Source organism: Mastigoproctus giganteus, chromosome 11 (assembly GCF_048544385.1).
Source record: "Mastigoproctus giganteus isolate SK-2022 chromosome 11, ASM4854438v1, whole genome shotgun sequence".
Taxonomy (NCBI): domain Eukaryota; kingdom Metazoa; phylum Arthropoda; class Arachnida; order Uropygi; family Thelyphonidae; genus Mastigoproctus; species Mastigoproctus giganteus.
The window spans coordinates 116,940,061-116,966,930 of NC_143585.1; the positions used below are offsets into that span (position 1 = coordinate 116,940,061).

The following is a 26,870-nucleotide window of genomic DNA, read 5'->3' on the forward strand; positions in this document are numbered from 1 at the left end:
AGACCTGGGAGTAATTGTACAGTCAGATATGAAGTTTTCTAAACAATGCAGACAGGCTGTCAGAGCAGGTCATGGGATTTTGTCAATGATATATACGAATTTTGCTAGCGAGGAAAAGGAGTTGATTGTCCCTCTGTATAAGGCAATGGTCAGGCCATGCCTTGTGTACTGCATACAGGTCTGGAGGCCTCATTTTAGGAAGGATATAGATTTGCTTGAGCGTGTACAGAGAAGGGCAACAAGATTGGTGAGGGGAATGAAGGGTTCCTCTTAACAAAAGAGGCTTTGTAGAACTGAAGTTCTACAAACTGCAATGGTTGGAAACTAGACATCAGCAAGGTGATCTGGTTGAGGTGTATAAGGCCTTGAATGGATTGAGCGTACTGAATTCTGATGGGATTCTTCCACTTGTTAAGATTACGAACCTATGGGGCATAAATTCAAATTGAGGAAAGACAGATGTAGAATAGATGTGTGGAATTTGCATTTAGTTAGTGGGTGGTTATTGCTGGAACAAACTTCCAACTGTCATCGTGGAAGTTGATAGGTTAAACAAATTTAAGGAGGAACTGGAGAAACCTTTAGAGGGAATTTTTTTTGTGTTGTGCGATTTTTTTTTTTTTTTTTGGCTGATGCTGCATAAGCTCATACACTGCTTTCTTGCATCACATGCCACTGCTACTACTATAAGAGATGCCTGATTGTTGTTGTTAAAGAGGATTAATGGCACATAAGCTGCTAAGGCTATAATGTGCAGGCACCTCCGTAGCCAGGTGGGCAGGAGCAGCAGTGCGTAGCACACACTTCTTGATTAGACCGGGGTTCAAGCCCGTGACCACCAAGTACGGAAGATGCAAAGGTCAGGGAATGACCACTGCATATCCCCGAGCAATATGGCCTTAGTTGCTAATGCTCCTAAAAACCAAATAACAACAACAGCTATGATGTGCCTATGCCTGATTGTGGAGTTATACTTTGCAATTGGATTGTCATCACTGCAACACCAGAGTACCTGCCCACCCACTGATGAGGAGCCAGTAAAGTCTGAAATGGTGCCATATAGGTGATGGTATCCCCAGAGAATAAGTAACAATAGTCTTCTCCTGTGGCAAAGTGTTACTTATGCGAGATAGTGTAATATCCTGGCAACTCGTGAATACCTTCACAAGTTGCCATGATACAATATGAGATATACTTAATGATGCCAATCTATAACTACTAAGTAGTTGGCTTCATACAGAAATGATGCAATTGCACTAACTTGTATGCTAGTTGACTCCTACGTAACCTGAGGCTTCAGTCCTTAACTATTCCATGCAGTCAGCTTAAATTATGGAGGGGGGAACAATGCAGTGCACTGTGTTCATTTATTAAACTGTATATCCCTGCATGCCCTTACGTTCTTCAGTGAATAAATTTTGAAAATAGATAATATTCAAAGTTTGTTCCCTACCAATATGTGATCTCTTCCCTCTAAGAAATGGGGTAAGAACAAAGAACAATCTTCAGTTTGTTGAATGATTTTACATTTCACTAATGAGCAAAGCTACTCCTGATATCTGAGAGTGATAATGCAGTGACTCCAAAACTGAAGTGAAATGAAATGAAATGGAGTAGACTAATTTCATTAATAAAATAAACTTACCACCACCATCATCTCTTCTCCAGGAATCTTCTTTTTCACGCTCATCTCGTGGTTCTCGTCTTCTCCAGTCATCCAATGGAGGTGCTCGTTCTCTCGGGGAAGGTTCTTCTATTCTCCGAGGGGTCTCATCATCTTTTCGTCTCCATTCCTGTTCATCATCACGTGTTCTGTTATCTCGATCCTGTTCTCTAGGTCTCCAACTTTCCTTCTTTGCCAATTCACGTTCTCTCCAACCAGCTATGAAGATGAATAAAGGGGGGGGGAGAATTACAAAAGGAAAATATATTTTACAATTCACTACGAGGATTTTTTATTTTTATTTTTATTTTAGCTCTTTTGCACTAGTGGTAGGTACAAAATAGCAGCTACAACTTACTATAACTTTCAAGTAGTTTTATTTCCTTATTTATTTTTTTATTTCTCTACGAAAAATTCAAGAAACCATTCTTAATATAGGAACAAATTTAGAGGGGGGGGGGAGTGTGAAATACTGCAGCTTGATTCAGTCAAGAAAGGACGCTAAACAAACTAGGTGGTGTTTCTATTATGTTTATTTTTGTTCTGTACTGATTTCACAGGATGAGAAATGGTTCTAAAGTGCCCTCCTCTCCCATTTGGTAGAAATGGTCTGTGTATTTAAATATACCGTGATGGATAAAATGCAGCCTGGATATAAGCACATTTTTCTTTCCCCACTATAGCGCCTTTTCATAATTCCTGAAAATTCACTGCTCAGTAAAATCATTCATTTTAAAATGGGATGAAACATGAAAAACACCTTTTATTCAATATGCCACTAATTCAGAAATTGCAGATAAATTGGTTTTTCCCATGTTACTATACCCACACAATTCACCAAACATGTTAAGGCAGAACTTACTACAATACAACACCACAATTTCAATATATAAAGCCAGTCCTTGAACTTTTTTTTTAACACTATTTGGGAAACACTCATTTCAATATATAAAGCCAGTCCCTGAACTTTTTTAACGCCATTTGGGAAACACTCATTAGGGCATAATACATCTACATAATGTTTTCTCTGAGTAACACATATGTTTGATTTTTGGAGGTTTACGTCACACTGAGTGGTTCCACACTTCCAAGGGGCAAAAAAAACAAAAAAACACACTGATAAATCACAACATTACTGATAATCACACAAAGGATCATTATCAGTTGTTTGAGTCTTAGCTCTAAAGGTGAAGCAAAAGAGCAATTTTTGGACATAAGGTATCCCCCATTCAGGAATGAAAAGTATACATTAGTTTGGGTGTAATTTGATCTAATTTTATAATCATAACATAGTATTAATTGTCTTCTGATAAAGAAGTGGTGATTGAAATGCTTCTGCATATAGACTATTTATTTATTTATTTTTTTTTTTTTTTGTTGGTGCATCAGCTTCTGTGGCCATAATGCACCCCCCAAACTTTTTGCATTTTACTCTGATCCAAGCCAGAGGCGGGATTCGATCCTGCGAACTTTGGATTGCCAGGCAGGCTCTTTACCTACCTGGCTAGCCAGGTGGTAAAGTGCCTGCCTGGCAATCCAAAGGACTATATTGATGACTATATTGATATAGACTATATTGATGATTATGATGAACAGGATCAAGCCAAGAACTATATGCTGAGCTATATCCTGGTACTTCACAGCCAAGGTCAGATCATATTAAGGCTCCCTACATAACAAGGTAAGTCATGGTTGGCTCTTCCACTTAATTGTTGACAGATCTTGTATGGCATTTAGTTTCTGCTCAGAGGATATTCTTTGCTGTTTTGTGTTATTAAAATTAAATTAAAAAAAAAGAAGAGGTTTATGATCTATTAAGATTCCTAAAAGCTATACACTGATGCACACAGAAATTTCTAAATTGAAGTTGAGAATTTTGGCAATGGTTTTCATGGTTGCAAAATGTTGTTGTTGTTTGGTTTTTTAGGAGCATTAGCAACTAAGGCCATATTGCTCCACGACATGCGGTGGTCATTCCCTGACCTTTCCGCATCCTTCGTATTTGGTGTTGCAAAATGTATGAAATGTTTTTTTTTAGAGGAAAAGATGGAATCCACTGGCATGTGTCCATATTCCCTGAATTGACTGAAGCTGCCAATTTTTGTGCCATCTTAATGCTGTATCAACCATCTAGGGTTTACACAGCATTAAGATGCTGTATCGACCCTAGTTGAGAAATGTTGGTACATGCAACCATAAAATGGATAGCATGAAGGACAAACTCTGAAGAATTCTTACACCTTCAGTATATAATTTACAGAGCATTCCATACTTCCACATGTGGTTCTTATAGTTTTTTTTTTTTTTTTATGTCAAATCAGCATTATATGGCAATTTGATCTGCAGAAATGCAATTTGAATGGAGTCCTTTAACTCTTCCTAAGCTATCCATAGCCAACAATCTTTATCTATCAGAAGGTAGTATGTATTTTGAATTTCTATTAGAAAAAAAGCAGGAGAAGATTTATTAAAGGAGACTCTAGCCTTGGAATCAAACTTCCCTGATAATATACAAATTTTATCTATATATGCAGACTGCATGTGTCAAGTGCCTTTTCTTACTTCCCAGTACCATAACCCTCATGTAACCTAAAGAACTGGAAGTCATATCAAGTTAAAAACTTTTGTATCAACGGAAACAAATGAAGACTTTTTTTTTTTTTTTTTTTTGTTGTTTTGATGATTCTGACAAGAGGAAAAGAGACAGAGTTAGATATTAGAAACATAACACATGCTATGTACATATCAGTTGCAAATTGGAAGGAACTAAAGCAGAGTACAATAATAAATGCATAGAAAATCTATTAATAATAACTAACAAGGTACACATTAACAAGGTAAACAAGGTACACAAGATTACGCATTTAATGTAATCATCAAAAATAAATGGGCGTAAAATGTGTTACATAACAATGATAAAGTTATTGATTTGGATGATGGCAAGAACATTCAATGGCCATGAGAGAAATTCAGATTTCTTCAAAAAAAAAAAATAATAATAAAATGAGGAAGGGCAATTTATGTTTCATTGTGAACTAGCAATCTAGTACCACAATGTGCCAAGTCTAAGGTCAAAACAAATTAAAATATTTTCTTTGTTAGATAAAATAAGGCTGCGTGTATAGGGCTTATTCACATGGTTAAAAGCACTAAAGTAGGAGCAATATGCATAAATATAGTAAGTCCGGATATTAAAAAAAAAAAGTGCCTGATCATTAAAAAGGTGTCACAATATTCGCACTTAAGAGAGTTAGCAGCCCTAGGAAATTTCAAGCAGGAAATTTGGAAATAGGAAATTTGTTTATAATTCCCGGTCAGGCCAGAGTACAATGTTTTGATTACATGACTTAATCTAATAAAAATTATTTGAAGTCTGTATATTCCACGAATCTTCCCACTGGACTATATCTAACTGCATATTATATATCTCTATCCTATAGAGCAGAGTTTCTCAACCATGGTTCTGCGAGAGATGGGGGGGGGGGAAAATATATATATATATATAAAAATTTTTTGAACTTCGCACGCCATGCAGTGCTAGTGTTTGAGAGATGGACAGTGACCGAGCAGCTCTATTAATTTTATTTGGTCTTTTAGCCCCATATGGCAGTGTACATTAGGACCATGTTCATTCGCTCGAGTCTTTTCTCAGTTTTTGACACAAGATAGGTGAGGCCATTGAGAATTGGCAAGCGGTGTATTGCACAGAGGGGAGAATGGTGGTCAGCCTCTCCCTCTTGAATTATCACCCCAAACTACTGTTGTTGTAAACATTGCAAACCATGGAGTTTTATATTTTATTTGCATTTGTGTTTTACAAATATGTCTGATGGTCCAATGTGGCAATTTTTGAAGATGAGGTGCGAAGCAAGACGAGGACTGAAGATTTCAGCTTACAGACAATTCTGATTAGGTTAGTGAAGAATTACAATCTTCCAAGTCATTTCACTGCACTAGTGCAACAAGGACACAAAAAAGTCTGTCTTTACAATGAAAGCTACTTATCAATAGGTTTCACACTGGTTGGTAATCAAGGTTATCCTATTACATTGGGCATTGTAATAAGATAACCTTGATTATCCTATTACATTAACCGCAGGTAACTGAATCAGCGGATACAGGAGCACAACTGTGTATGCAAAATACACAGTAAACTAAACACTAATAAAATTTTTCTTGCTTTTTTATTCTTTCAAAATAACGCCTTACCTTACCTATAACCCTATAAACTACTTTTAAGTATTTTGCAGAAGTATTTTTTTGTGGTTCAAGTTTTTCTTAAATTTAAATATTAATATTTATTGCAATCTAATTACATTTTACTTCCCCATAATAAATTATTACTATGAATAGTTTAGTTAAATTTTCTACTTTTTTTTTTTAACATTTTATTGTTTTATATTATAGTATAAAGGGCGGGGCAGTAGGATTAGACTGTTTGTTGAATTATTTTTAAACATGAGATATAAACTGAGAATCTTTATTTAAAGAAATAATATTAACAAATGTAGTTTAGTATTCAAATGCAAAATTTAAAAAATTACCAGTTCCAAATGACCACTAGCACAGGCAAAACATTTTTTTACCAATCTTAGCATAAAACTGTGCATTACCTGCTGTTACAAATTTAATCTTCCAATTTCTTCTGTAATCAGGTCCTTTAGTTGTTGAATTGAGAGTGGTCATGTTTCATATTTCTTGTTTTGTATTTTGTATAACCTTTCACATTTAGATATCTTTGAAGAAAAAAACGTAAGAGTCGGTCAAGTTGGGAGATCTTTACTGCCAATGGATGTCAACAAACCTTGAAACTAAGCATCCAGGAAATATTCTCCTCAAAATGCTATACTTCGTGTTGAAGCGTACAGATTTGCACCATCTTGATGAAGCCAGATTACTTTGTCTGAACCTGTGTACCTCCTCAACTAAAAAGAAGTAAGGTCCAATTATTCCAAATGCAGATACACCATACCAGATCGTTACCTTCTCACTATGTAGGGGCTTTTGGTGCAGCTCCATTGGGTTAGTCTGCAACCAATAGTGAAAGCGCTACTTGTTAACAAATCCAGTAAGGTGAAAATGGGCCTCATCCAACATAATCAAAACAGTCAAGACGTTTGCATCATTTCCGAAAATGTCCATAAATTGTCTAGAGAACTTTACTCGGACAATTTTATCCTGATTTCTTACCTCACAGATGACTCGAATTTTGTATGGGAACTGAAGATCATTGTGCAAAATTCAATTACTCTGGTTGAAAAGGGGGAAAAAATTCATTCCCTCTAAAAATTCATGGTGATTCTTGTAGATTTGACACAACTGAATTCAAATATGGCAAGCATATTGCTGTAACACACACACACACACACACACACACACACACACACACACACACACACACACACACACACCAATTTTAAGGGAAAAGGGATTCACATCAAAAACAGTTTCTAGTAAAAAAAAAAGTAAATAAATAACATTTCATTTATTTTAAGAAAATGTTTGTAAGTGTTTTTTTTTTTTTATCAGATAAACGTTTAGTATACTGATATACAGTACTAAATATGGAACAATGGGTTAGCCTTATTGTATTTACAGAAATGTTTATCTGATAAAAAAAAAAAAAACACTTTTGTCATTTTTTGCCTTTTATAATCATCCATTGATGTCTCCTGTATGAGATTCCAACAGCAGTCTCCCAACATATTTGGACTCCATTTTCCCTGGTATCTTTTTTTTTTTCTATTTGAGAAATGTTGGTGAAACCTTTTACCATGTTTATTAGAGACTGCTCCCAAGTTTTCAGGGAAAAAAGTTTAAATGGGAATGAAGCTTGAACAACATGTTCCATCCAGACTATGCTAAAGTTAGCTCATCCACAGTTTTTGTGTGTGTGTGTGTGTGTGTGTGTGTGTGTGTGTGTGTGTGTGTGTGTGTGTGTGTGTGTGTGTGTGTGTGTGTGTGTAATTTTTTTGATTTCTCATTGCCAAAAAAGTCTTCCAGGCTCTTGCTTCTGGATCATTTAATGCATTAGTTAATTCATCATCTTGGAAGAACAGTTTAATTTGAGAACCCACAAAAATTCCCTTTTTTTTTTTTTTTTTTTTATCTTGGTCTCAGTGATTTGAGGAAACTTTTGACTCAAAGGAAGCTACTCCTTTTTGTCAATCACTTTCAAAAATATTTTTTATCAAATCTAGCAGAAATGCAATGGAGGTAAATAGATATTTGAGGGATGTGTTCCAGATGTAACTGTTTCATTAATTGGATACTGCAACATAGTATCCAATCAAATTGGTCAGACAAGATGTCCACTTAACAAACTCATACCATGATTGAAGTATAACTGCACTCCTGCATAGACAGTCCTGCATTGCTTCTTTAACCAGCAACTCCATGATTTTCCCGGGAACAGAAGTAACTTAATTGCTCTGTAATTACTCATATTACGCTCTGTTCCCCTTTGTGCATTAGGGCCACTTAAGCATGTCTTCAGACCACAGGACCTCCCTGAATCCAAAGCTGCTCTCGTACTTATGGCTATGTCTTTGATTACCTTCTTTGCTGCCCCTTAAAGCCAGCCACCGAGGGGGGCAAGCCAGCCTCAGTAGGTGCCAGTCCCAAGCCCAGATAAATGGTGAAGGTTGGCATCAGAAAGGGCATCCGGCCATAAAAACTATGCCAAAACCAAAGAAAATGACAGAATGATGGAAAATGTATGTGGAACGGCTAGGGCGTACCCCATAAGCAACACGCAGTCACGTCGCCCGGAAACTGTGAGAAAAGGGTCAGGGCTACCGAACAAACAACGGGTTCGGTTAAAGACGTTAGTCGAACTAGAGAAGAAGAAGAGGATGAAAAGTGTTAGAATAGGAACATTGAACATCGGGACGATGACTGGAAAGGAGTAGAAAGATTGTGGATTTGATGCAAAGAAGAGTGAAGATCCTTTGCCTACAAGAGATAAGGTGGAAGGAAAATAAAGCAAAAGAGCTCAGTTAAGAGTAGAAGATGTTCTTTAGTGGGGAGCAGATGAGAGGAAGAAATGGAGTAGTTATTGTGGTTGATAAGGAGTTAAAGGGTGGAGTGCGTGAGGTTAACCAAGGAGTGACAGGTTTATGAGCGTCAAACTGGAGGTGTGTGAACACTTCACCACAATAGTATGTGCGTATGCCCCACAAGTAGGATGCGGAAAATGACGGTGTTCGGATGAAAATGGATCAAGTGGTCATGGCAATACCTGAGAAAGAGAGGTTGATTATTGGAGGCGATTTAAATGGACATTTAGGAAGAAGCAAGAGAGACGAAGGGTGTTTGGAAGGTGGAGTATTGGGGAAAGAAATGGGGAAAGGGAGTGGATAGTACAACACACAGTGGTATTCGACCTGGCGACAGTTAACACCTACTTCGAAAAGAAAGAAAGCCAGCTGATAACATACAAGAGTGGGAAAGGATAAGCCAGATTGACAATATCATGTTCCATAGGAGGCAAGGTGATAAACGGAGAAAGTGTATCTGCACAACATAGATTGCTTGTGGTCAATTGGAAAGTTGCAGCGGACAAAAGTAGGAAATATTCAAGACAGAGGGAGAAAAGGATAAAATGGTGAAGATTGAAAGAGGAGAGTTTGAGGAAGGAGTTTAGGGAAAAGGTGCTAAAAGGAATAAAGTTACTAGAAGATGTGCAAGAGTAGTGGAAGTTAAATAGTTGTATCATAAGGAAAGTTATAAAGAGTTGTGGGGAATACATCAGGAAAGGGGGTGCAAGAGGGAAAGGAGGCCTGGTAGTGGAATGAGGAGGTGCAACCTGTGATAAAACAAAAGGAGATGAAAAAAAGATGGGATTTAACAGGTAGCCAGGAAGATAAAGAAGCATATAAATTAGCAAATAAGGGCTGTGGCAATATCAAAGGCAGTGGATGAGGCCTATGGGAAACTAAAAAGGAAAGATGGGGATAGGCAGTTGATGAGAATAGCCAAAGCAAGACACAAGGCATCAAAGAACTCCTCATCAATAAAACAGATAAAAGATGAGGGGGAGTGGTGATACAGGACCAGGAGAAGGTTAAGGAAAGGTGAAAAGACTATTTTAAGAAGTTATGAAATGAGGAAAAGCCAAGAGCATTATGCGAGGAGGGAGAGACGAATGAAAGAGTAGTGGAAGGCATAAGCAGGAAAGAAGTGGAAAGTGCACTCAGAAAAATGAAAAGGGGGAAAGCAGTAGGTGCTGATCAGATACCAGTAGAGGTATGGAAAAGTATGGGCGAAGAAGGGATCAATATCTTATGGGACCTTATGGAAAAACTGTGGCAGCAGGAGAGGATACCAAATGAGTGGAGGGAAAGTATACTTGTGCCAATCTATAAAGGAAAGGGTGATTTTATTTTATGTGCAGGAATGTGGGAACTACAAGGGAATAATGTCTCATTCAATGAAGATCTGGGAAAGAATTGTGGAAGGAAGGATAAGGCAGGAGATGGAAATAGGAGAGGAACAGTTCAGTTTCATGCCGGGAAGTGGAACAACAGATGATCACATCTGTTGTTCCACTGTACCACTGTATCTGTTGTTTCACCTGTACTGTATCTGTTGTTTCACCTGTACCTTTCCATCACCTTTAAGGCAGGTGATGGAAAGGTACAGGGAGATGCAAGTAGATTTGCACATGGTGTTCATAGACTTGGAAAAACCATATGATAGAGTGCCCAGACAAGAGTTATGGAGATGTATGAGGGAGAAGGGTGCATCAGAAAAGTACATAAAGCTTGTGAAGGAAATGTATGAGGGAGCAGTGACTCAGGTTAAGAGTAGGGTAGGTATGACTGAGGGATTCTCTGTAATCCCTCAGTCACACCAGGGATCAGCTCTTAGCTCATATCTATTTGATCTGGTAATGGATGTGTTGGCGAGAGATGTGAAGAGTAGAGCACCATGGAGTATACTGTTTGCAGACGATATAGTACTGTGCGAACCATCCCAAGGAAAGGTAGAGAAGAAATAGGAGGAATGGAGGAAAGCGTTTGAAGAGAGAGAGAGAGGCATGAGGATAATCAGAACAGAGACAGAATATATGGCAGTGAATGGAGAAGATGAGTTCTATTAAACTGCAGGAAGAAAAGCTACCATCAGTTTCGAAATTTAAGTACCTTGGATCAAACGTTGAGGGGGGGGGGGATTGTGTGCAGAAATACAGCATAGAGTGCAATGTGGAGGGTTGAACTGGAGAAAGATGAGTGAGGTGCTGCGTGAAGAGAGTAAGTTGGGAAATGAAGGGAAGATTGTATAAAACTGTGGTTAGACCCACATTGATGTACTGTGCTGAGACATGGGCCAGAAGAAGGTGGAAGTGGCGGAGATGAGGATGCTAAGATGGATGTGTGGTGTGACGAGGAAGGGCAGGATAAGAAATGACTTCAGAGGTACGATTAAGGTGGAGCCTCTGAGTAAAAAAATGCAGGAATCTAGGTTGAGGTGGCTTGGACATGTGGAACGAAGAAGTGAGGAGTATGTGGGGAAGAGGTGCGAAAAGTTGGAGGTGATAGGGAAGAGGAAAAGGGGGGAGACCTAAGCTGAGATGGAAGGACAAGGTGGCAAAGGATTTAAAGGAGAGAGAGGAAGCACAGGATAGGGAGAAAAAGAATTAAGGATGGAAATGCTGCCTCCCTTAATATAATTGGATAGATTATGTTTTAACTTCAGCAATTTCTCTTCAGATTTCTTTTCAGTTATAACAGTCATTTAGCTCCCTGTTAGAAATTGATAAGCTTTTGGCACTCCACCCACCAAAAAATTCCTAATGTGCAAATGTAGATGCAGAATAACTATTCAGCCTCTGAAACCTGAGCAGGATCATCAATAGTCAAACCATTGACAACAAGTGGACCAGTGTTATTCATCCCCTTCCTACAGTTAGCATAAGTAAAGAAGTCTTTTCTGCTTTTCTTGTCATTCTTTGCCAAAGATTTCACGTGATCTACCTTGTCTTGCCTAACCTTTGTGATTTGAATGTATACTAGTTCATATCTAACATAAGTTTCTGTATTACCGGATAATTTATATGCATCTCGTGTTTTTTATCCTGCATCTCAACAGTTCATCCGGGCATCCCATTTAGGTCTAAGCCTGGTAGCTTCTGTGATTATTTTTCTAAATGCTTCTCATTTAGAATGTGATTTTTATAACAGTTAGTTGGTTCAAATATTTTTGTCAAACCTAGCTTGATGTACAATGGAGGTAAATAGATTTTTGACTTATCCTAAAAAGGAGGATGTGCTACATTTTTCTGGCCTGATGTAGTTTCTGAGCAGGCCATTTTTATACCATGCAGTGGCAATCCTTAGCTCCATAGCTCCACTCGCATAAAAAGATATTTAGTGTATTATCTTGCAGTTTATTTAGTGTATCCACCTTGCACTTCAACACTTCATCTGGGCACCCATATAGGTCTAAGCCTGGTAACTTCTGCAATTATTTCTCTGAATGCTTTCCATTTAGAATTTGATTTTGGTAACAGTTAGTTGGTTCAAATATTTGTATCAAACCTTGCTTGATGTGCAGTGGAGTTAATAAATTTTAGACTTATTCACCAAAGGAGGATGTGCTACATTTTTCTCGCCTAGTATAGTTTCTGAGCGATCTAGATATTTGTTTTACCTTGTAGTAGCAATCCTTCACCCCGCCGTTCCACTTGCACAAAAAAGTATTTAGTGTATCCACTTTGCTATACAGTCAGCAAAGCTACCACTTTTATTTCGGCACAGACATTCCATTTGTAAACTTGTTGCCATATTTTTTTTTTGCAAAAGAACATGTAGTTTCTCGTAACTAGATGTTCTTAGGTGAACATGTTATCACGTGAACTGCATGGGTCAATGGAATAGATGGATACTTATTTCCATTATGGAGTAAACTTGAATGAATCAATGAAAAGCCTCCATTGCTCAAGGACTGGCAGTAGAACAAATTGACCAAATCGTTCAATTCTGCCTAAGTGATTGGATTCAGCTTTGCAGTATCAAGAGTTTAGAAGTCTGGATCTGTACTCTTTCTTAGTTCTGCATTTTCTGGAGACTCCTTTTCCGATTCTGAATCAGGCTTAAGTCTCTGGTGGCTTTGGCACTGGCGTTTTACCATCATGAGGAACTAGCCTTAGAGCAGAACGTATCTTGGGATATGCTACTTTATTTATGGCATTGCCACACATAGAGTTTATGTTTGAAGTTGGAAACCATTATTAAGGTTCCTTTACTGATATTCTTAATAACAATCTGCTGTTGTCTTTTGTTCTCAAATTCTGTGAATGACACAAAAGGTTATGTACATACAGTGTATTTCACATTATCCCATTTGATGAGGTGCTAGCAAGCATCAAAATAGCCATCTGGGGAGTGACACTGAAATATTAATATCTAACAGTATATTTTTCTTTTTAGAGAAGTGTTATTAATGCAGCATATGGCATAGGTAGTCTCACAATTTGAGAGATCAATGCATTTCACATAAGATAGCATCTTTAATCAGCTTGATCAATAAAATAAAGATGTAAACCCTACCATAGCTACACTATGATAGGATGTACAGAATGGTTGAGAGCATTTCTTAGTTTAATTTTTAAAAAATACATAATGTCAACTGCTGAACTGCCAACATTCCTGAACTTTTGAGTGATTTTCTGAGCCTCTGAGCAGAGTCTTCCCAAGCCAATATGACCAATCTTTCGAAGACTCTTATCCAAATATGCAATCCCAAACAACCGGGTGTTTAAACTTATCACGAACAACTGGATTCAGCATTCCATAAAATATTCCAGGTTTTTGGAATGCTGAGAAGCTCCAAAATTCTTCTACCCACTGCACTGTAATTTCATACCACCTGGCAAAACTCAAATTTGCTGATGTTATCGCATGTCAGTTGTGACACATTCTGCATCTCCACTGCCAATTTCAGGCTACCATCCCACCCTCCCATGCAAAATGAATGACTTGTATACATATTATTGCTTATTCATTAGGCTGTACATATATATAATAATAGTAGGGGCTTAGAGGGGAACAGGTATCCTGTGTGTTATCAGACACTCAGCCTAAAACACTGATGGATCCAATATCTCTCTATTACAGAAGATTTAGGAGAAGTCCGGTTAGCCTGCCTCCCTAAAATCCACTCATGCACACCTTCTCGATGGTAAGCCCTGTTACGTCACTTAGGTGGCAACGAACGTGTAGAGTGGTTCTCTTAAAGATGCCTAGAGTCTTCTCCTACTCAATTTGCCTCCAATGCCACACTGCTCTAATTTGTGCAGCAGCCTTCCATGAGCAACAGTATCAAAAGCCTTTCTACGATCCAAATATATATCAAAATTATTCTTTGCATGCAGTTCCTTTGTGACTACATCATAGTATCCAATCAAATTGGTCAGACAACACTTCCCCTTAACAAACTCATGTCGCGTCCGAACTATAACTAAAATCTTGTCTAGATGATTCTGCAATGCTTCCTTAACCAGTCTCCATTAATTTCCCCGGAACAGAAGTTAAACTAACAGGTCTATAATTACCTGTCTCCCTTTGATCCTCCTTTGTGGATTGGGGTCACAGCAGTACATCTCCAGTCCATAGTTTTTTTTTTTTTTTATTTTGTGAACCCCAAACACGAGAGGTATTAGAACCTATAGTACTTATTACCGTGCTTGGGTTGGAGGTTGAGAAGATGAAAGAAGATAGATATTTGTTGACATTGGACTTTAACTTCTGTAGATTGTAATTTTCAGGAAATACGTATGAAGGAAGGTTGTTCCAGAAAACGGCAGTTGAATGAATAAATGAGGAAGATGAAAAGTTGGTTCTGTGTGTTTGAAGTTGGACAGTAAATGGATGTTCGCTGGTGGCGGCACGTGTTCAAACTGTTTTGAAAGAGAGAGAGCAGGAATTATAGAAGCCAATTCAGAAGAACAGTGCCCATGGAAGTATTTGTAGAAGAGGCATGCAGCAGAAACAGTGCGTCTATGAGACAGCGAGTGGAGAGACTCTGTTAGAGATGAATCATTAATTAACCTATCTGCCCTCTTCTGAATGGAATCAAGAAGCCTGAGAGAGGTTTTGGGGGCACCACCCCAGATGTGGGAACAATATTCCATGGCAGGGCGGATTTGCGATTTATACAGAGTGAGCAGCTGTTTGGAAGAAAAGTAACGCCGAGAGCGAAAGAGAAAACCAAGTTTTTTAGATGCAGAGGAAGCAATATTTGTAATGGGCTTGTGCCAAGAGAGATTAGAAGTCAGGGTAATCCCCAAAAGAGATATATCCTTTTGCCTAGAAATCGGAGTGTCACTAAAGATAAGCATAGGAGCAGAAGAATCCTTTTTGCGAGATATAAGACAAGACTGAGTTTTAGAAGGATTGAAATCAACTAAGTTATCTTTGCCCCACTGGAGAATTACCTGAAGATCGGCATTTAAGGAATTGGTAGCAGATTTTCGAGAAGTTGAAGCTGATTGAGCAGGACAAGGTTTCTCAAAATGGAAAGTTGAATGCAATATGCTATCATCGACAAAACTATGGATAGGATTTCCAGTCAATGGAAGAAGGTCATTGGTATACAAGAGGAAAAGAGTGGGGGAAAGAATTGAACCTTGGGGGACACCGGCATTAGTGGAGAAGTTAGAAGACAGAGAGCCATCCACCATCAGTAAGTGATCAGAGAGAAAACTGGATAACCAATTACTAAAAACAGTTGGCAAACCATAAGATGGAAGCTTGTTTAGGAGATTTTTATGCCAAACACAATCGAAAGCCTTTAAGATGTCAAGAGCAACTGTTTGTGTTTCCCTGAACTTTTCCATTAAATTTGTCCATAAATGGGTAACATAAGCCAGAATATCACCAGTGGATTGACACTGACGGAATCCATACTGGCGACCATTGATCAGACGGAAGGTTTCTAGGTAGTTAAAATTTGGCGGTTAATTGATTTCTCTGTTACTTTAGAAAGAGTAGAAGTAATTGCAATGGGACAATAATTGGATGCAAGGGATTTGTCACCCTTTTTAGGAACTGGCTGGATATGAGCAAATTTTCGAGCAGAAGGAAAAACACCTTTGGAATAAAAAAGCCAAAAAAGGCTGCAAAGAACAGGAGTAAGTTCAGGAGCACAGGTTTTGAGAACAAGTGGAAAAATACCATAAGGACTTGGAGCTTTCTTAGCATCAAGATTCGTCAAAATCCTTCTGACATCCTTTTGACAGAAGACCACAGGAGGCATTGGATGGAGCATGTTGGGAATGGTGGGAGGTGTTTTACCAAGATCATTAATACAGAAGGCGGAAGAAAAATGGGATGCTAGTAGGTCAGCTTTATCCTTGTCTGAAGTGACAACAGAACCATCTGGTTTGGACAGAGGTGAGAGCAGAGATGGACAAAAGTTGCGGCCAATAGCTTTGGCAAGAGACCAGCATGCTCGGCTACCATTAGGGCAAGAAGCAAGTTTTCTACTCTTAGCCTGTTCAAACTCTAGTTTGGACTGATTAATAACTGTTTTACAATTGTTGGAGGCTTTGGTGTAGGAAGAAAATGAAACTGAAGAATTAGAAACAAGCCAATTACGATATGCAACATTCTTCTCTTGGACAGCCTTAGCACAAGGGTTTTTTTTTTTTTTTTTTTTTTTTTTTGATTTGGTAGTTGTTGGCGCATCGGCTTCTGTGGCCATATTGCACCTCCCAAGGTTTTTGCCGTACTTTGATCCAAGCCCGAGGCGGGAATCGAACCCGCGACCTTTGGGTTGCCGGGTTAGCACAAGGAAGCTGTCATAATTATGGCTAAGAGTTTGTTTACCTCCTTTGCTGCCTCCTTTAATATAACTGGATAGATTCCATCCACCTCAGATGCCTTTCCTAAGTTTATCTTCAACAATTTCTCCTCCACTTTACTCTCAGTTATTACAAGATTATCTAGCTTACTGCAACAGTTTAATACACCCATGGCATTCCTCTTCCTGAATAACTCCTTAATGTTTGAATGTAGATGCAAAATATTTGTTTAGGTTGTTAGATACCTGAGCAGGATCATCAACAGTTGAACCATCAAGTGGACCAATCTGATTCATTCCCTTCTTTCTAGAGTTTACATAACTAAAGAACTCTTTGATGTTTTTCTTTGCATCCTTTGCCAAATATTTCTCGTAATTTGCATTTGTGTTGTGACTTGGTTACAGACCAGCTTCTATCACAGGGTTCTGTGTCACCTGTTAATTTACATATATATCCCATGCATTTTTCTTCACTGACATGTGTAATTACCTCATCTGACATCCACATATGCCTAAATCTTGAACAATATTTCTTAGTTGGTATGAAAAGCCTAGTAGCTTCCAAGATTATTTCCTTGAATGCCTCCCATTTTGAACCTGCCATTGGCAATATCATGAGTTGGTCTCACTGTATAGAATTTAAATATTCTCTCAGACCACCATAGTCACCTTTTACGAAAGCAAAAACCCTTCCCATTACCCCTAATGGTAGTTACCTCTCTGAGTAAATCCCACCTCAGCACACAGCAATCACTGCCACCCAGTGGTTCCTTTTTCTGCAGATTTTGAATGCAGGAAGAATCACTACTGATAATCACACTAAGCGTATCACTCCCTCTAGTTGCCTGTCAAACATGCTGCTGTAGAAAACAATCATCCAATAAATCCACAAAAGCCTTGCTAGTGTGTGAGTAATCAAACCACAAATTCCAGTCAATCTCTGGAAAATTAAAATCCCCCATTATAAGACACTGATTTACTGGCCCACTCTATTTCTCTGTGCAATTGCTCATTATACTCATCGGCTCCGTAACACGCACCTACCCTCAGAATAGAAATTTTTCCTTTCCCAGTGCTTATGTCACACCAAACACTCAACACAGCACTGTCCACCAACATTAACTGGATGCACTTCCTTAGATTTTGTTTCTTAACTAACAGCATAACGCCTCCTCCCTTCCCATCCATCCCCTCTGTACACATTGTACTCCCCAAATTCCAATTCTTCACTGCCTATGGCTGTGTGACACCACGTCTCTGACATCCCAACAATATCTGCCTTTGATGTCTTGACTAGCACTTCAAGTTCATTATTTTTATTAATTCTATTCCTAGCACTGGTGTACACACAAGAATACATGCACCTGTTTCTACTCTTAGTTACCCTAACACAGCCCATGTATTTACTTGTTCCACTATGACTCTCAGCAGTCCTGGAAATCCCATTGCTTTGCTTTCCAGGCTGCTGCTCAAATGCATTTCAATAGAAGCAGTGTAAGTATCACCTTCACCTCTGCCAGCGGCCCCCGTTAATCTATTAGTCCATGTATCTCCCCCCCCAAGCTAGCAGTTTTCCGAACCACCTAACTCTGCCTCGATAGCATCAGCAAATATTCTTGCACTCTTTCTATTCAAGTGTGTCCCATCCCTGCAGAAGCAGTCTCTCCTGTTAACAAGCACAGACTAGGCTGAAAAAAAAATTCTACCCCTTGAGTCTTTGCACAATCCAGGGCTGAAATGATTGACAAGGCTCTCATCATAAACCCTTGCCTATCGTGCCTGGGCAGAATTGCTGATACAAAGGGTACTAGGAAAGTTTTGCAATATGACGCAACAATGAATCACAGGAAGCTGCTTGTTGAGACATGTTCATACGTGCATAGTAGCCGCCGCGCCAAGTCGATGGACTCAGTTATTCATTAGTAGTGAGAGTGTAAAGTGCTTGTGATGGCATCATGGTCACGAAATGAGATACGGACAGTTTTGCGGTATAATTTCGTGTGTGGTTTAACCATAGACCAGTGCTTAGAAGAAATTACTCTTGCACTAGATGATGATTGTCCACATCGTACAACGATATTCAGGTGGTATAGAGAATTCCAAAGGGGAAATTTCACTCTGAAGGATTCTGAGAGGCCAGGAAGGCCACGAACGTCAGTTACGGAGGAAAACGTTACTGCTGTGAGGAAAATGCTTGACGAAAACAGGCGAGTGACCTACCAACAGATAGAGGATACTTTGGGCCTAAATGCACCAGCAATTCGTTCGATTCTGCAAGATCATTTGCACGTGAAGAAACTTTGTTCTCTCTGGGTGCCGCATCAACTGACTGAAGAGCAGATGACACGACGTGTGACTTGGTGCCGGGAGATGTTAAAAAAGTTTGATGAGGGACAATCTCGGTATGTGAACAACATCATGACAGGTGACGAGACTTGGCTGTACTATTACGATCTGCCGACCAAGGCTCAAAACAAAGTTTGGGTCTTTGATGATGACGACACACCCGTAATTGTCAGAAAATCCCGATCTGTAAAAAAGAAAATGATAGCTGTATTTTTCAAATCGAGTGGAATTGTGGAATGTGTCGTTTTGGACACGCAGAAGACAGTCACAGCTAAGTGGTATACTGAACAATGCCTGCCTAAAGTCATTGGATCTATGAAGAACCTGCGGCCAAAGTCAAGAATGGACACCTGGTACCTCCATCACGAAAATGCTCCAGCTCACCGTGCCAAAGCCTGCACCGAATATTTGACCACGACAGGACTGAAACTTCTCGAGCACCCTCCCTACAGTCCAGACCTTGCTCCCTGCGACTTTGCACTGTTCCCGCATGTGAAAATGAAGCTAAAAGGGAGGCGGTTTTCCAGTGATGAGGACCTTCTACGGGCTTGGGACAACGAGTGTGCTTTACTCCCTAGTGAAACTTGGCAGAACTGGTTTAAAGATTGGTTTCGGAGGATGGAGAGGTGTATTGAATGTATTGCAAAGCTGTATTGCAAAACTTTCCTAGTACCCTTTGTACTTTCAATTTAGACACTAACTCGCAACTTTTTTCTTTTCTTTTTTTTTTCAACATTGACCTCTACTTATTAAGTTATTCTGCCTGTCTCCTATGCTTAATATCATTAGTACCAAAGTGTATAACAATATGACCCTCTGTGCCCTTAAAAGATATCTGCTCTACAATGTCATCAACCTTTGCCCCTGGCAGACATACCCTGGTCCTGTTCCACCTATCCTTTTTACACAATATGGTCCCCGTTTCCCTGACAAGAGTCACCGACAACAACTAGTTCCTTTGGGACCAGCGCATTCTGTCTTGGGGGTTGCCGCTGTGTTGCATGATGTTCAAGTGCAAGCTCTGGCATTGATGTGGGCAACTGAGAGCTTGATGGGCCTTCAATTTAAATCCTTCGAGGGCATCCACCCTGTCCTTCAAGCTCTAGTCATGTACACCATTTCATTATTCTTTATATAGGTGAGAAGTCTTATTGAAAAGGGAGCACCCACTCTGGGTTTGTATTAATGAAGTCTCAGTGTTGTTTATAAAACTCTTTACAAACTCATTTTCAGACAGGGAATTGCTTTTAGCTGCACATTGCACAATAGTGCTTCTTGGCAATTCTGCTTTCAGTTTAGTTTTAGTTTTGTAGTTAGTTTTGAGTTATATGTTGTTAGTGTGCATTCAGTGTCTACAGCGGTGTTTCCCAACGTGGGTCCCACGCCCCACATGGGGGAAATTTGATTGTTCAGGGGGGCAATTCAAAAACTGCTCGTCTAGAGTTTAAAACAACCGCCTACTATGACTTAACTTGTACAAAAGAAGAATTGTTGGTAAAGTCTCTGTTTATTGCTCATACTGCAACTGTCAATCGTACTCTTGAGGCTAGTTATGAAATTTCTTTACTCATTGCTAAATCTGGGAAAAATCATACTATAGGAGAAAATTTAATCAAACCATCAATATCAGCATTTCTTAAAACAGTTCTGAAAAAAGATGACAAAGACGTGAAAGCTAAGCCACTCAATAACAATACTGTTAGCGGAAGAATAGATGAAATGAGTGAAGATATTGAAATACAACTTGTTGGAAAGCTGAAAACAAGAAAATTCTCAGTGCAAATGGATGACTCAACTTTGAGAGACAGTGAAGCCGTACTGATAACTTATGTAAGATATATTGATAAAGGTAATTTTGCTGAAGAAATGTTATTCTGTAAATCGTTAGAGAGCACCATTACCTCCAAAGATATATATATAATAAGCTAAAAAAATACTTAGATCACAATAATATATCAATGAAAAATATAACATCTTGCGCTGCAGATAGTGCTCCTAATAATTTAAATTCTATACAGTGGGACCAACTGATGATGTTACCAACAGCAAATTCAAAATGGGAAGCATTCAAAGAACTTATCTTGGAAGCTACTAGGCTTTACATACCAATTAAGAAATATTGTTCAAGGTTTAGGCCTAAGTGGATGTCAGATGAACTAATGAGACATATGGCAGAGAAGAAAAATGCATGGGATACTTACAAATTAACACATGACACAGAAGCCTATGATAGATACAAGTTGATATGCAACCAAGTTACAAAGGAGGTTAGGCAGGCGAAGGCAGATTACAAGAAATCCTTGGCAAGGGATGCAAAGAAAAACAGCAAAGAGTTCTTTACTTATGTAAACTCTAGAAGGAAGGGGATGAATCAGATTGGTCCACTTGATATTGATGGGTCAACTGTTGATGATCCTGCTCAGGCAGCTAACAAACTAAATGAATATTTTGCATCGACATTCACACATGAGGAGTTATTCAGCGAGGGGAATGCCAGAGGTGTATTCAACTCTAGCAGTAAGCTACAGAATCTTGAAATAACTGGGAGTAAAGTGGAGGAGAAATTGTTGAAGATAAACACAAGAAAGGCACCTGGGGTGGATGGGATCTATCCAGTTATATTAAAGGAGGCAGCAAAGGAAGTAAGCAAACCCTTAGCCATAATTATGAGAGCTTCCTTGGACTCAGGGGAGGTACCCATAGACTGGAAATGTGCAAATGTGATCCCAATTCACAAAGGAGGATCAAAGGCTGACACAAGTAATTATAGACCTGTGAGCTTAACTTCTGTTCCAGGAAAATTAATGGAGGCACTGGTTAAAGAAGCACTGCAGGATCATTTAGACAAGACTTCAGTTATAGCTCGGACACAGCATGGTTTTGTTAAGGGGAAGTCTTGTCTGACCAATTTGATTGGATACTATGATGCAGTCACAAAATAACTGGATGCAGGGAATAACTTTGATATTATATACTTGGATCTTAGAAAGGCTTTTGATACTGTTGCACATGGAAGACTGCTACACAAATTGGAGCAGTGTGACATTGGAAGCAAATTGCTGCTATGGATAAAGGGATGGTTGAGTGGCAGAAGACAGAGAGTGGTAATCAATGGACACTGCTCATCGTGGACTAATGTTATTAGTGGAGTCCCTCAGGGCTCAGTGTTGGGTCCATTATTGTTTTCTGTATTTATAAATGATATTGATGATGGTATATCAAGCTTAATGTCCAAGTTTGCAGACGATACGAAGGTTGGCAGGGTTGTCAAGGACACTACTGACACTATGCTGCTGCAACAGGATCTGGAAAGGTTGAGCAGATGAGCTGAGAGGTGGCAAATGAAGTTTAACATTGACAAATGTAAAGTACTACACATGGGAAACAGCAACCCCAGAGCAACGTATCAACTCTGTGGTACTACACTGACAGTGGTAGAGAATGAAAGGGACTTGGGGGGTGGTTGTGCAGGCAGATATGAAGTTCTCTGAGCAGTGCAGATGGGCTGCAAGAGTAGCTCATGGAGTATTGTCAATGATATACAGGAAGTTTTCCAGCAGGGATAAGGAGGTGATTATTCCCTTGTATAAGGCAATGGTCAGGCCACACCTAGAGTACTGTATACAGGTCTGGAAGCCGCATTTCAAGAAGGATGTAGAGCTGCTGGAACTAGTACAGAGAAGGGCAACAAGATTAGTGAATGGAACAAAGGGGTGCTCTTACGAAGAAAGGCTTAAGTTTTGCAAATTACAGTGTCTGGAGACTAGGCACCAGCGAGGTGATCTGATAGAGGTGTATAAAGCCTTGAATGGTTTGAGCATGCTCAACGCTGATGGGATTCTTCCTCTAGCTCAGAAGAATCACCTGAGAGGGCATAAATTCAAATTGAGGAAAGACAGATGTAGGATAGACGTGCGGAAATTTGCCTTTAGCCAGCGGGTGGTTGGTTGGTGGAACAGACTTCCAACCCTTGTCGTGGAGGTTGATAGCCTAAATAAGTTTAAGGCTCAGCTGGACAGGTATTTTGAACGAACAGAGGGGTAAAGTGGAAGTGGTTTTTTTTTTTTTTTTTTTTTTTTTTGGCTGATGCTGCATAAGCTTGCTTTCTTGCATCAAATGCCTCTACTAATGCTAATGCTAATATGATGGGCAAGAAAAATGGCTGCTTAAAATTGATGAAAGATGAGAATCCAGAAATGCTTCTTGTGCATTGTGTTATTCATAGGGAAAACTTGTGTTTCTTCAAGCTTTTTTGTGAAGAACAAAATGAAGACCATGTGAGACTTTTACTTCATACTGAAGTAAGGTGGCTCTCGAAAGGGAACTGCTTGAAAAGATTTATGGAACTATTTGATACTATTAGTGACTTTTTAAGTGACAAACCTAAAATGAAGCATCTGTTAACGGTCGATGGTAAAGCATTTGTGAGTTATTTAGCCGATATCTTTGAAAAACTAAATATATTAAATAAACAACTTCAAGGAACAAATAAAACTCTCGTCGATGCAAAAGCGAAGACATTTGGTTTCATTACATTTATTAAATTATGTCAAAAATATATTTTTAAAAAAAATTTGAACAGTTTCGTTGTCTGCAAAAATGTGAAGTGACTGATACCGCTGTATTTGTTATTGTTGATCATCTGAAAATTCTGTCCGATGATTTAAAAGAAAGGTTTTTTGATTTAAAACAAATTGATTTTCCAACCTGGATGATGCAACCAATGTTAGTGGATTTGTCTGATGTATCAATGCAGTACCAAGAAGAATTCTCAGAAATGCAAAATGATGAGTCAGTTAAAACTTTATTCAATATAAAAGAAGGGATGGCATGGCTTTGTGATGAAACAGAAATTAAATACCCAAATTCAACCAACTTTGCAAGAGAGCTATTGTTACCGTTTTCATCTTCATATTTAGCTGAATGTGGATTTAGTGCCATAAATGATTTGTTACTAAAGAAAAGAAATCGACTGGATATCACAATGTCTATTATATGTTTTGAAAATTTATTTACTATTTTTTTATTAATAATTTCCTAATGATTTCTTCCTAAAATCTAAGTCTCGTGTCCTGAACAGTTGTAATTAGGCTTTATTTAGGGAATAATTCAATTTTTGAATATAAAAAATATGTATATCGGTGTTTCCCAACGTTACATAGGGGGCATCAGAATTTTAGAAAGACTTAGGTGGGGCATGGTAAAGAAAAGGTTGGGAAACACCGGTCTACAGTGATTGATGATTATTATTTTTTTTTATACGGCCTCAAAGAGATCAAGTGATGCAGCTAGTAACATGAAAAATAAATTTGGAAGAGTGCTAATTTGAACTAAATTTTGACGTTTTTAGCAATCAGAAAATTAACATTACAAAAAAAAAAAAAAAAAAAAAAAATTTTCAATACAGCAAACCCCCGCTATTCACGGTCGCTGATTTAATATAAAATGAACCTAAAAAAATGTGAATTTTAAATCACTATGAACATTTTTTGCCATAAAAAAACATGGCCATGGCTAAAATTATCTTTCCCGGTTAAAACAGTGCTCTGTGGGTGGGGGGGGGGGGGTGACAAAATCATGAGCGTGGATGTTTCTTGCTAATCCTTGTTCACTTGATCATACAAATATCAATTTATAAATTCATATGCATACAAAAGTGATAAATCTACCGTTTCAGACTTTTTCGAGTGTGTTAATGGAAGAAAGTGACTATATTTGGAAAGTTCTTTCTAATCCGTACAAAAATATGGCTACAAATAACAAGGGAATGTGAAATGTGAAAATATCAAAGAAGGTAATGGCCTTAGCGAATAAAATTGAGTTATTAGACAATTTCTAATGGTGAAAGTGTCTCCTCAGTGGCAAAACATTATAAAATCAATGAGTCAACGGTACGATCAATCAAAAAATCAGAAGAAAAAATCCGCCGTAGTGTCCGCGAAAACGTGCTAATTGCTTCAAAAATTTGCTCTGTAACTCGTGATGTTAAATTAGAAAAATGGAAAAGGCTTTAAATCTGTGGATAGAAGATCGAAGCCAAAATAAAATTCCCTTAAGTTCACCCATCAGTCGTGAAAAGGCAAAACACCTTTATCAACACAGCGAAACTGGTGATAGCACTGGCGGGATACGTTTTTTAGCTATAGCAAAGGTGCTGGATTGAAAGATTTGTTTGAAATTTCTAATAAATATTATATTTAATATTAAATTGTTTCTTATTTTCATTTCGATACCATATGCTTGCATTTCACTATGTACTGTCTATGTACATAGTCATATTATGAAGGTACATATAATTCATACATAGACAAAATTTTAGACTAGTTTTTCTTATATATTTCATACTTTGGAACGGAACCCCTTTATTACTATGGGAGCCATAACTCAGTATTCGCGGAATTTTTCAGGAACTAAACCCCCGCGAATAGCGGGAGTTTACTGTATAAATATAAAGTTGTATAATGTACAGTGGGCATTCTACATTTTCTTGAAGATATACTACATTTATATTTTATTGTATAATTCATGAATTTACAGTTTATATTTAAGGGTTTAAATGTTTCTGCTATATTCATTAACATTATTATATAAAGAAATGGTGGCTTAAAATCAGTTAGAAACTGACCAGGCCAACCAAATAAAATTATTTAATTTATTTCATGTGGAAAAATCTCCTCCACTGAACAATGATTCACTTGGTACTCTTGTTTTCATAGTCGCATATAATGTATTTATTTATTGTTAGTATATGGTAAATTTTTAAAATGTTTTTATTTCCTAAAACAATTTATCCATTAAAACCAAAAGGTAGAAATTTGTATTGGTATTTAACGCACGCACACACACTTATTTTTGATATTCAGATTAGTAACTATTTTTTGAATAAAAAAGGATACATTTTAAATTAACAAAAAAAAAAATAATAATAAATAAATAATAATAGTTATTATAATAATAAATACATAAAAGTTACTACATATTAAGGAATTTTGCACTTACGTGGCCGGCCTAGTTCAGGACGTTTTTCTTGTTCATCCCTACAATATTAATTTTAATATTAAACTTATAATGCAATGAAATTTAAATTATATTTTTAAGATACAAAAATTTCTGTATTAAGAAGCTGAAATACTTATATCAGGACTATATTTAATATTTAGACAAGTGTCTGAGCTTAATACTCAAATTTATCTAACAAAATATCTGAGATTTGAATGGTATCCTTAAAGGACACAGGTCAGATCTCAGATGTTATTTGATAAATGGATTAAAATCAAAATTATTACAATGTCATGTATACAGTCAGTCCTCATATAGCACGATAGTTGTGTTGCTAGAAATCCTTGTGCAATGCAAAATCGTGCAATATAAATAACAGGCCCTATGGGAAAAATAGGGTTAGGTGCCAACCACCCAATACTGAACGCACATTTGTAAGCAAAACATTACTAAACAATAAATAATCGTAATAAAATACTTACGTATTTTATTACGACTATTACGTGACAAAATGTTGCTAATGTTTGCTTCTATCATAAGCAAACTTGTTTTTTTTTATTTTCTATCCAAACAGATGACAGCCATTCCATCTCTTCCAATTCTTTGTGTCTTGATCTAATGGATTTTAATTGCACTTTGAGTTGTTCCTGCTATGAAAGTTGTTTTTATTTTCTCTGCATTCTTTCTAATTCTCGGCGATGCCTTATTTAAACCAGTAGCATGTGCAATATCACATGGTCTTAATTTCGCTCAAAGGGTTTCAAATTTTCATATTTTGATTCTATCAACAGAGGCGGACTGGCCATAAGCCTTACCGGGGAAACCCCGGTGGGCTGGAGGCCAGAAGAGGATGGAAGCCGGTGTGATTTTGGCCATAAACGCTAGTATGAGGCCGCTACAAATTTTCCCGGGTAAGAATTTTTGAACCAGTCCTCCACTGTCCATCAATATTGCTTTTCTTTTTCTCTCTGCATCTGTAGTGTCTTCACCAGGACGGTTCCTTTTCACACCTTTTAAGTATTTTACTCATTTGGGAATAAAGCACAATTACAAAGTG

General features: G+C 38.0%; 1 protein-coding gene across 2 annotated transcripts in view; it reads right to left on the reverse strand.

The window, feature by feature from the left end:
• The window catches only part of eIF3a (eukaryotic translation initiation factor 3 subunit a), a 399,865-nt gene that overhangs the window by 68,827 nt on the left and 304,168 nt on the right, over positions 1 to 26,870 (reverse strand). For both annotated transcript variants that reach the window (XM_090385008.1, XM_090385009.1), the window contains 2 exons: positions 25,814 to 25,851; positions 1,646 to 1,882 (listed from right to left, as the gene is read on the reverse strand). In XM_090385008.1, coding sequence (XP_090241134.1) covers positions 1,646 to 1,882; positions 25,814 to 25,851 — 275 coding nt within the window. The remainder of the gene's footprint in view (positions 1 to 1,645; positions 1,883 to 25,813; positions 25,852 to 26,870) is intronic.